This window comes from Melitaea cinxia, chromosome 17 (genome assembly GCF_905220565.1).
Source record: "Melitaea cinxia chromosome 17, ilMelCinx1.1, whole genome shotgun sequence".
Lineage (NCBI taxonomy): Eukaryota > Metazoa > Arthropoda > Insecta > Lepidoptera > Nymphalidae > Melitaea > Melitaea cinxia.
The window spans coordinates 2,988,224-3,000,356 of NC_059410.1; the positions used below are offsets into that span (position 1 = coordinate 2,988,224).

Consider the following 12,133-nt stretch of genomic DNA (forward strand, 5'->3'; position numbering starts at 1 on the left):
TGTATACAGCATCAGTTATGGTTATGAAGTAGTTATGTGTTATAAATTGTAACACATACGAATGCCGTTACGTACGTTAATATTGATGGATAGTATAATCAAATTAACTTCCCTTCATACTTTATCCAGGCTTACGACTGGCTGCAAAACATGTTATTTAAATTAATTTTTTGATTTTTGTATAGACATAATAATCGATGCAGGCGTATTTAGAAGTTCATTTAATTTTATGTACAGCTTTTAATTATTTTTCGAGATACCTACATAAATTATAATTAAAAATACAACAAAAACTCACACTTTTTAGTATATACTTCAACGTGAAACAATAGCATGAATCTTAATACTAAATTGGAAAATAAAATAAACACGACCGATATTAAAATTTCTTTAAAAACTGTACATATAAAAATAAACTTAAGTTCATAGTCGTTAAGTTCAAAATCGCATGAGCATATTCGACAACAAAGATACACCTATAGTACTTATAGCCATCTCTTTTTATCCTACACGTAAGCCTATCTGCGTATTGTGTTACGTTATTAGGCAAAACGCTTATGCGCCGGTAGTTGTATCAAGTTTTTGATAAAACTGCGTACGTAAAATAATCGTTACATTCGTATCGGCGAAATTACTTACATGGTTATTCGCTTCGTAACTAGTTACTGAAACTGATTACGTTAAATAACGCCCAACGCTAACTTCGGTGAATAAAATGGATGAACCGTGAACTGTGAACGGCGGACGAATAGGTATCCGTTTTAGGGAAAAATGTTTTATAAACATCCAACACTAGAAAATTAAACGTCAGTTGATCTGATTGAAATTTGGCATACAAACGTCATATCAGTTGCTTTAGTACTCAGTCTAGTTTATTTTTATTAACGTATTTATTAATTATCTTTGAGAGAAATGTCTAGTGAAAATGCTTTGGACTTACAATACGTTCACGACAGTTTCCAAAAAAGTTTAAAAGACGATGACGATGTAATCGTAGACCCTTATATAGAAGGTTACAATGAACTAGTAAAGTAAGATAAAAGATTTCAAATTATCGAATCCATATGGATGTATTTCGTTCTTTTAATTATAATAATTTTTTAATATGTGTTAAGGTTTTTAAATCTCATCGGATCGGTGTTTTCGTTCGTGAGCAGCGATGTTAAGAGTAAAATTAAGATTATGGAGAAGCATCGCGCTGGGGAGGACTCTTTGTATTACGAGTCGTTCAAAAAAATGATGAAGTATGAGAAGGAAACGAACTTGCACGAAAAGAATGGTTTCACGTCTGGTTCGAGGACAATGCTGCGTTTGCATAGAGGCTTAGGTATGCATACAATACATATTTATAAGAAGTTAATTTATTAGTAACACATTTGTAATTGTGTCTGCTTATCTTTATAGAATTTAGAACAAAATCTGCTTATTATACACTATACTAGTATTTATTACATAGAAATTAAATTATTTTAAATAATTTTTTATTGTAATTAATAATTAATTCTTTTTTTGTTTAATTGATCTGCTTCTGTATATAAATATATATGATCTGTATACAAGGATACAATTGAAATTGTTTTTAGATTTTATAAGACTCTTCCTCAAAAGGCTCAGTGAGTTGGATGACGGTGTGAACACCTGTACCACTTGCCAAAACTCATACAATGAGACCCTTGCCGAGTTTCATCCTTGGTACATTAGAAAAGCAGCTACTCTAGCTATGCACGCGCTGCCATCTAGACCGGACTTATTAAAAAAGGTAACAGTATGATAAATGTAAAATAAAGTTTATAGCAATGGTAAATTAGACAAATTGAAAGTGTGTGCTTCTTTAAAAGTTAAAAGAATGTCTACCTCTTAGTTAGAAGTTAAACCGTACCAAGTTATATTAAAATTAATTGACGAGCTTTGGCTTAAAGGAAAGAGGAAAGTGAAGAAAATACATTTTCTACTTCACTTATAGAGTGTAAAAAACACTAACAAAATAAATTAAATCTACAAAACTATTTTGTTGTAGTTTTATCATTAGTTAAAAGTTTAAATATTAGTAAATCTATAAATAAAAATTATTATTTACTGTCTTCAATAAATAATATTAGATTCAATTAAATATATTTATACATAATGCAACTTTCTAACAAGGCAATCAGTCAGAAAATAAATAACAGATGTAATCTACAAGATTACTTTAATAATCAACGTCATTTATGTATCTTGATTGCCCTTATCATTTACGTATTGATAATGATAATTTACAGCACTTATTAATTATCTATAAAAATGTAAATGTTTTTTTTTTATCATTCCATTTATTATTATTGAATAAACATGTAAAATATTATACACATAGATTATATATATAGATAAATTTATAAATTAATTTATTACACTATAATAATGCACTATTTTCTTCTTGACTAGCCCGTTGGCGCAGTTTGTAGTGACCCTGCTTTCTGCTCCGAGGGTTGTGGGTTCGATTCCCACCCCGAGTCTGGGTGTAATATAAATATTTATTTATATATTTATATATGTATTATTTATAAGTATGTTTATCGAAAAAAAAAAATGTAGCTATATACCAGTCGGCTGTTACCTATAACACAAGCATTAAGTTGCTTACTTTAGGAACAGACGACCGTGTGCGTATTGTGTAGATATTTATTTATTTATTTATTTATTTATTCTTTATCAATATTGTCTTTTATTTTTTATTTAATTTATTTAAAAATAAAAGACAATTATCATATCAATTGTCATATCATTTTAAACAATGATAGCAATATAATTTACAGTTGTTAATGTAAAAAAATATAATATAAAAATATATAATAATAATTGTTACTATTGATAAGCATTTTAAAAATTTTAGAACAACTTACTAAGTGCCTATGTAAAATGTTTCATGAGTCATATTCGACAATGACGAAACAACATTTACATTTCACATTTACAGAATTTCATCCCTTGTTTCAATTCCTGTAAGTCCTATTTCGCGATAAAAGTTTATACTCTTTCTTTAACGGCTAGTTCTTTGTTTGTAAGAAAAATTTTAATAGGCGTAAGCTTACGCTGTTTACACAGACAAGATTTATTACCGCATTTATAATATTAGTGGGGATTACGTAATATATTTGATCTACAATATACAGCACTATTGTAGGGCTAGTTTAAACTTAGCGAACATCTTTCGTTACTATTCAGTGCATACTAGTTGCGCCACCGCGACTTTGTTCGCGTGAAATTAAAAGAAATATTGTTCAGTTCGCAGTTATAAAATAAATAAATTTCTGAAATAAAAGTGGCCTAAGCTACTCCTTATTACATCAGCTGTCTACCAGTGAAAGTTCCGTCAAAATCGGTCCAGCCGTTTCAGAGATTAGCCGGAAAAAAACAGATAGACAAAAAATGTAAAAAATGTTCTTTCGGTATATGTACCGTGTATGCATTTAGTAAAAAGCAGTTATTTTAATATTATAAACACACTCAAATTTAATTTATTTGTATAGATGAGCTTATATTGAGAAGAGATAAGATTATACTCGTAAATGTCTTATGGTTTAAGATAGTGCTATCTGAAAGTTCTATCATTGAAATTGTAATAGACGTCAATTTATTCACAGATTAGATATTTCCTTGAATGCTATAAAGAAAAATACTAATTTTAGGTTATCGATAAAAGAAGGTTCTCATAAAAATGTAAAGTTTTTAAAGTATCACAGACACTAACATTATGATTTAACGGTCAGAGAGAACTCGTGACCATGGCGTTACAATAAAGCCGATATACATATAATTGAAATTCGAAATGACGAACAACAAAAGCTCTAAATTAAAACTTCTTTACGCACACGACTTGGGGAGTAAGCTGGTAAATGTGTGACGAGAGCGTTGCGAAAAGTGTGATCGGGCGAGGCGAACGGAAGTTGAGAGGGAGATATAAGTTAGTGAATATAGAAAGAGAGTTACGTTTCGTTAGTTTTACTTCAGTCGTGCAGTAGTAGTCGTACTAGGGGACGTTAAGTGAGATAATTATTTATCTTCTGTCTATCACTGTTTACTCGCGCCCTTATATTTTTTTAACCGACTTCCAAAAAAGGAGGAGCTTCTCAATTCGACTGTATTTTTTTTTTTTTTATGTATGTTACATCAGAACTTTTGACCGGCTAGACCGATTTCGACAAATTTTGTTTTAATCGAAAGGTGGTGTGTGCCAATTGGTCCCATTTAAATTTATTTGGGATCTAACAACTACTTTTCGAGTTATATCTAATAATGCGTTTTTACTTGACGCTTTTTTCGTCGACCTACGTTGTATTATACCGCATAACTTTCTACTGGATTTACCCATTTTGATAATTCTTTTTTTTTGTTGGAAAGGGGATATCCCTAGTTTGGTATCATGATAAGGAAACCATCTGATCTGATGATGGAATCCCAGAGAAATCGAGAGAAACTCTCGAAAATCCGCAATAACTTTTTACTGGGTGTACCGATTTTGATAATTTTTAATTTAATCGAAAGCTGATGTTATTTATGTGGTCACATATAAATTTTATCGAGATCTGATAACTACTTTTTGAGTAATCTTTGATAACGCGTAGTTGCTTGACTATTTTTTCGTCGATCTACGTTGTATTACTTGTCGATGTAATTGAAGTCGGTTTTTTTTCGTTTGCAAGCAAACACAATTATTATTTAAATTAATAATTGTTACTGTGGTTGAAACAATAGTTTTTACGATTCCTAGCCTTGTTTCTGTTTGTCTGAACGCGTATATCACAAACGATACTGGATCAGTTTTCATAAAATTAAGTATGATAATACCAATTGCACCGTGACACATGCTATAAAATGTTGCTGTATGGTTAGGTCAAGCAGTAGTAATTAAGTTATTACCTAAATATAACGTCAAAACGGGTAGAATCACGAGTTTCAGTTTGTCAATATGATAAAATCAAAGGCAATGAGAATAGTATAAAAAAGGATTATAATTTTGAGATGCTCGTTAAACGTTAGCCTATTGTCTAGTAAAATACCGACGTCTTTTACTTTCGTGACACGCGTTAGTGCTATATTATCTAAATAATAATTGAACTTTTCTCTTAACTTTTCCATTAGTGTTCTGACCGAATATATGGCATCAGTTGTAGAACTACCGGCGACGAATACACATTGGTCAGTGATGCTAGTTATTTCAAAAAGTCGGTTGTTGACGACTCTCTCGTAAATTTTGAAGGAATGTGAGATTAGCTCTACAGCTCTGTAGTAGTCGTAGAGTCCTATATCACCTTTATTTTTGTAGAAAGGGATGACGAAGCTCTTTCGCCATTCGTCGTGAACCCCACGAGCCGACAAAAATTTTATATAATTTTTAAAAAGTTGACAACATTAAATATATATACGATTTTTTTTACGATCGCATCGAATTTAAATCAATATAAATAAAAATGAATGTTGCTAAGCGCAAACTCAAGAATGTCTCGACCAATTAAATTAATTTATTTTTTGTATGTTCGTTAAAGCCCACGGAAGGTTTTAATACTAAAAAAATATATATTTACTGTTAACCTTTGACAGAACGAAGTCTGTCCGGGCAGCTTCGTGACATCTTTTAGTTCCGTAAATTCCGAGATAATTCGTGTAATAATAATATGATACGGACTAAACAAGATAAAAAAATGATGATGTAATAAATTTGGATGAGCAAATATTAATGTAAATGTGTAAAATGTTAATTAGTCCAATCTGTAAATATATTAAAATTATAACTGGCTCATTAAGGAATTCGTACCGCCATAATTTTTTTTTTTTTTATATTTTATACTCCTTGTACGGACAATAACGAAAACAAAAGAATGAATAAGTATATTTGGATAATTTACATAGATTGCCCCTGATTTGAAGACCATCAGTATACAACGGCCTTGTTTTTTCAATCAAGGTTAAAGTAATTTGCAGACTGAATAGTGACTGTTATGCAACGGAATCTATCCGCATGTAGCAAAGATTTTTATAGGCAATACAGGTATTTGTCGTGGTCAGGGCGTTTGTGGCTTTGTTGTGTGTGTTGCTGGACTCCCAAAACAGTATTTTAGTCGTAATGGGGGTTTGTCACAATTAGAAATCATTAGTCAATGTTGTTGTTAGGAATAATTTTATCCAGATACCTTGATATTGAGTACTATTATAACAAGCTATGAAGCTTTCTCGTATAAAAATAGTTTTTGGTTCATTTCCTTTTTTGTAAAAGTCATTTGGTTCAGCCTGTAATATTCCACTACTGGGCATAGGCCTCTTTCCCCATGTAAGAGAAGGATCAGAGCTTAATCCACCACGCTGCTCCAATGCGGGTTGGCGGAGATATTCCCTACTATGAGTAACGATCGCTATCAGGTGTACATGATAACAACCGGAACCGACGGCTTAACGTGCTCTCTGAGGCACGGTGGGGAGACCCACAAGGACTGCACAAACACCCAGACCACGGCAAACACATGTATGGCCAATACAAATGTTTGTCGTGTGCGGGGATCGAACCCGCAACCGCCAGCGCAACAGGTACAATCCATGGCTGTAACCGTTGCGCCAACGCGGCGTTGGCGGCGTTGTAAAAGTTATTAAATTGCTTTAATCCTCAGTTCAGTATAATTATCCAGAGTCTTTAATACATAAGTACCGTATGAGTATATGAACAATTCTGCTTAGTATTTTAGTTATTCATAGCGATTACCGAAATATCCGTATGAGTGTTCAGTTATGCCTCATTAAGATTGAATTTGATCTCATTAACGCAAACGTGAAACGAACTACGTCATAGTGTTTCAAACGATTCGTTTGCTTCAATTACTAATAATTGAAGTGCTACTAATTTCTTACTTTGTGTTTAAAAATATAACTGCTATTTTTAATTGTCTTAGTAAACAATTCCATTTTACAAGATACCATAATCTCAAAAATCAAAACAAAACTTTTCTTCTTCGTTCTTCTCGTTATTTCGTAGCTTATAGACGCCTGCAACACCAGAAGCATCGCAAGCGCGTTGCCGACCTTAACCCCGACCCTTCCCAGGAGCTCTGGCTACGTTACTAATCACAGGAACAAAACAATACTTGAGAGCACTTTTGTTTACCTGTGATCTAAAGATTTTTGAATATTATATCAAAAATTGACCGCTCCAGCGGGATTCGAACCCGCGTCTCCGACTGACCGTGTCGGCGCTCTAGCCAATTAAGCTATGGAACGATGTACCCGCTAGAGCGAAATTTTTGATATGATGATTTTTATTTTCGGTTTAAGCGAACCGTGGCGCCGTCTATAGTGAGTTCTTTACAGAAATCCGTAACTATTCAAAGTTTCATATTACAATGAAAATCTTTGACAGGAGACGACACCATGCTATTTTTAATATGTACGATTTTATTTTTGTGTTACCCACACATTACCTGTGATCTTCTATAAAGTCGAGGTACTGCCCCAGTCTAGCTGCTCCGGATTTTAAACAGGAGATTTCCTACTGTGCCCTATTTCAATAAAAATCTTTAGAATTTTATAGTTATAGATTTCAATATTCTATCCCTTTTCAGGTATTCGGTTCGGAAGACAAACTGTCCGAGGCGATGGAGATATTGCCCCAAACTCTACAATCTTGCGACGAGGTCTACAAACGCGTCGAGCAGCTTTACTCGGACTTCGATTTCCACGGCTTGCCATAGAAGATATGTTAGTATTACGCTACACGATATTGCCAAAAATGTCTTCATATAAATGTAAAATGATAATACGGCTCAATAATTAAAGGAAAAAAGCAAATTCAGGAATAAATTAAGATAGATGAAATTTGATGTTTTAAAAAATGATATAATATATAAGAACAGACAAAGTGTTAAGTTTAATATTACTTTTTTTTTTTTTAATTTTATTATTGAATAAATTATATTACATATTTTTTTATACTTACGAGGTTTGGTTTAAGCTCTGTTTATCAAAAGTACATCGATTTTGAAATATTATTAAGATAATTTTAGTTTTAAATAACATCAAATGCCAGTCTTAATTTCTAGGTGCTAAGGTGTATAGCTTAAGAGAGTTAAAACTTTGTTAACAAACCGAAGACTATAAATTTATCAATCATTTGAAAAAAAAAAAAAATAATAATTTATTTCCATAAGAAATTTTCAGACATTGTATATTGAAAGCTATTAAGTACTTTTACAAACATAAAAAAAGGTAAACAAAATATCAATCCGATATAATTATATCTGAAGTTAAAATTCACCAAATATTATTACTTTTCATTATCATCATCATCATGTCAGCCTATTGCAGTCCACTGCTGGACACAGGCCTCCACAAGTATGCGCCAAAAATGGCGTGGACTCATGTGTATTGCCCATAGTCACCACGTTGGGCAGGCGGGTTGGTGACCGCAGGGCTAGCTTTGTCGCACCGAAGACGCTGCTGCCCGTCTTCAGTCTGTGTATTTCAAAGCCAGAAGTTGGATGGTTATCCCGCCATCGGTCCGCTTTATAAGCTCCAAGGTGGTAATGGAACTGTCTTATCCCTTAGTCGCCTCTTACTACACTCACGGGAAGATCTATGGGGTGGCTATATTCTTTAATGCCGTAGCCACACAGAAAATACTTATATTATTACTTTTAAAAACCGAAAAAGTATAAAAAAATATTATTTTAATAACGCCATCTGTAGTCAAAAGTAGTCAAAAGAAGGTAGATGGCGTTGTTGAAGACGAGCTTTTTTATTTAGCTTGATATACAACAAAACGCGATAGTTTATGTACTAGTGAAAATTACTTTTAGATTTTACTGTCCATTGTATCCTAGAATTAAATTAACCTTTAAATACCTTCGTGCGGTCGCAAAGACCGCTGCGGTATTCGAACCTTGTAAATTACACTGTTTCTCGGATCCCCCGTCCTGAATCATCCTGTACCTTCGAGTTCAGTAGCACCTACTTCGTAACAAGTAGTAGTTGTGACGCGTATATTTTACGTCAGTAATTTGGGTTCAGTCGAATAGTGACCAGAACTCTGTGACCGCACGTCGGTAGTTATGTAACCTTTTAAAAGCTTATATTTAACTCTCTATGTATGTATGTTTGTTAGGGTCCAATCTTGCAATTCAATTTTGAAGCAAATATCTTAAACCGACTAAGCTGAATTTTAGCCATGTGACATCATTCGAAATCCAACATGGCGTCCACACCCAAGATGGCGGAGTAGTTTTTTTGCATTAAAAATAACTTTTATTATCAACATATAACGTCATCACACAATTGATATGATTTAAAAGCTTGTAGCAAAATTTACCTCAGTAGATAAACTAGCAAATTAAATAACTTGATCTAATTGATTTTCATTTTTATGATCTTTAAATTAATTAAATACTTAAATCTCGCGACAAGCTCCTTTATCATACAAATTTTGTATTGACGTTATATGTTCGTAATAAAATAGTTCATTTTTTATTTTTAGCGCATTTAAAATAAATCTTTGTTTTTTTTTTAAAGTCTAGGTTTGAATTTACAGTAAAATATAATTATGACATTTCTTTGTTGCTGCTGTTAAATATAAAAGTAGTGTATGATATATACCGCATATAAAGTATTGTGGTATTTTCTCATTACTTTAGCTCTAATAAAACAAATTTTTAAAATACATATTTTTTAGTAGTGCGTAAATATACATTAAAATAGACATTAGGGCGACTGCAGTCAATATGATAAGCTGTTTTCTATAAATGCTTTTTCAGATAACGCTACTATATACCCCGAATAGTGTATACAATGTAACCGTACTATTTTATTGTATATGATAGTATGTAAAAAGTTTAATTTGTAAGTAAAGTTTTGCTATGTTTGAGTAAAAATGTAATATATTTTTCTTTAATCTTGAAATATTGACAGAGGAAGCAACTCTGTAGTGTACTTTCAATTCATGCAATAACAAAAGCTAGTCATTATAAAGTTTATTTTGATCAATTAATTTATTTATAAAATAATTGTCAGTATATTTTCAATAAAGGTAAAATTATGTAAAATGTTATTTATATTTCTATTGTACATTTCAATCGACTACATAAAAAATGGTTGTAGAAAATAAACATTTTAAAATATCGAGAAAAATAAAATCAGTAATGTTCTACTGTTATTCAATAGATTGTAAAAATCAGGGCTGGATTCGGACTCCTAGGGTAATGATGTATCGGAGGATCCTGAGTAGTTTCCGAATAAAAGAATATGTGTTTTTTTTTATTTATTGTTAATTATTGTGAATAAATAAATTTATTTCAATAAAAATAAAGTTGTTGCCATCCTCTAAATTTAAGTATCTGTTTTAAATCTCTGTTGCTAGGGGCACGGGTGCTGTAAATCCGTATACTAACTTACCCCGAATCCGACTCTGGTAAGTATATGTATATATGCGTATGTATTATAATTTTACAAATGCAGTGTAGTACTTATTTATTTATTTATTCTTTATTGTACACCACATAGAGTAATTTAATACAGAATTGTAAAGAAAAAAAAAGTATACTTAGAAAGATAAGTAAATATTCTTACACCAAACAATTTGCTTTTGTATAAAATTGTATCTAAGTTTAGAAGTGTAAGTGATCTCAGAGAAATGGCTATAGCGCTTATAATTATATGAGTTTTGTAACATAATAAAAGTGATATGTAATTAGTAAATAAATATTATATAAATGTATTGAAGATAGATAAATTTTTGATAATAATTGAGCTCAAGTGCAACCTTTGCTCAGTTGTTTATACTTGTACAGCTTCGTTAATATTCACGTTTATGCACGTTTGTATGAAAACTTTTGAAAACGACTGTACATCGTTTTATTCAAAAAAGTGTTTTGTACACTCGCTTTCTTGTCGCATACGACAGTCGTGCGATTGTCGTCCTAAGTAAATAAAAGCGAAGTCTAATTTATTGCCAATAAATACCATAAATATTTTAAACATCGTCAATTTATAAAATTATCCATTATACAACTATGATGATATGTAATCTGCAATTACAATATGTATAAATAAATTGTAAATTTTGTACAAGCTCACAATTTCACTGCAATAGGTAGATTATAAATTGACAATGCGTACAATTTCAAGTATATCCGTAAGCTGTAATTTTTTCCTATTTTTTTCTTAGTTTTAATATCAACATTCCTAAATTATTCCTAATTGGAAAGAAATGTATATGAAATTTATTGTAATTTTGCATTCATTTAAAATAAAAGTGTTGCTATATTTCAGTTTTTTACTGCCCTGTTATATATTTTTATAATACAAAAGAAACATTAGTAGTCGATAAAAGTCAATAAAGTCATGTCGTAATTTTTACTCAATTTGCACTTTTATCTTTTTGGTAATAAATCTAACTTAATAAACCAAATAATTATGTATTTGTTACATTTTATTTAGAATGTTAGTTTGATAAGGTTGCTGGATAACACGGTATAATACCTAAGTGTGTAATGTACATAATAAAAATCAAATGTTAAAAAGTAGCATTTTTAAATTGTTCGTCGATTTTCTACCTTGACTTTTTTATTTTTGATATTTTTGAATAATGTAGATTTTCATTTATTTTAACTTTCTTACACAACTGTTAGGCAAAAAGTGCACTTAAAGCCTAATCTAATTTTTGTGTTAAGTATACATATTTCACCTGATGGCGAATTAAATATTTTTATATGATTTAAATAAAATCTTAGATAAACATGATCGAGTCAAAAATATCTATCGACAAAGGGCATTTAATGAATAAAACCAAAATAAACTTGTACTTGCTTTTATTATTATTTTTTTACTTATGACAATAAGAAATTAAAACAATATGGGATATACAATTCCCTAAAATCAACAATGAAAAAAATATTAATAAGTAACTTGAAGCTCACAAATTCACACTTAAATTACGATTAATTATTATTTTTGTACACAAGAACTATCATTTATTGATATAATAATACAAAATACTGTACTTAAGTAATCATCTCACTTCAGTGTATTATTTTTTTTAGAAAGAAAAATAAAAACTAATTTACATAGTAAATTTCAAAGAATTTGTAATAAAATAATACATTGATTAATCTTACGCCAATAT

The 12,133-nt window shown here is 30.9% G+C and overlaps 1 protein-coding gene across 1 annotated transcript; it reads left to right on the top strand.

Annotated features, from left to right (window-relative positions):
• The first annotated feature begins 854 nt into the window (after positions 1–854).
• LOC123661892 (ceramide-1-phosphate transfer protein) lies at positions 855–7,816 on the top strand. Its single transcript, XM_045596827.1, has 4 exons — positions 855–1,031; positions 1,116–1,327; positions 1,584–1,759; positions 7,584–7,816. Exons 1-4 carry the CDS (start codon positions 913–915, stop codon positions 7,710–7,712), a joined length of 636 nt encoding a protein of 211 aa, XP_045452783.1. The 5' UTR covers positions 855–912; the 3' UTR covers positions 7,713–7,816.
• The last annotated feature ends 4,317 nt before the right edge of the window (positions 7,817–12,133 follow it).

Coding starts and splice junctions, on each gene's coding strand:
- LOC123661892 (XM_045596827.1), top strand. CDS start 913: ATGTCTAGTGAAAATGCTTTGGACTTACAATACGTTCACGACAGTTTC. Junction 1,328..1,583: donor GCGTTTGCATAGAGGCTTAG/GTATGCATACAA, acceptor AATTGTTTTTAG/ATTTTATAAGACTCTTCCTC. Junction 1,760..7,583: donor GACCGGACTTATTAAAAAAG/GTAACAGTATGA, acceptor ATCCCTTTTCAG/GTATTCGGTTCGGAAGACAA.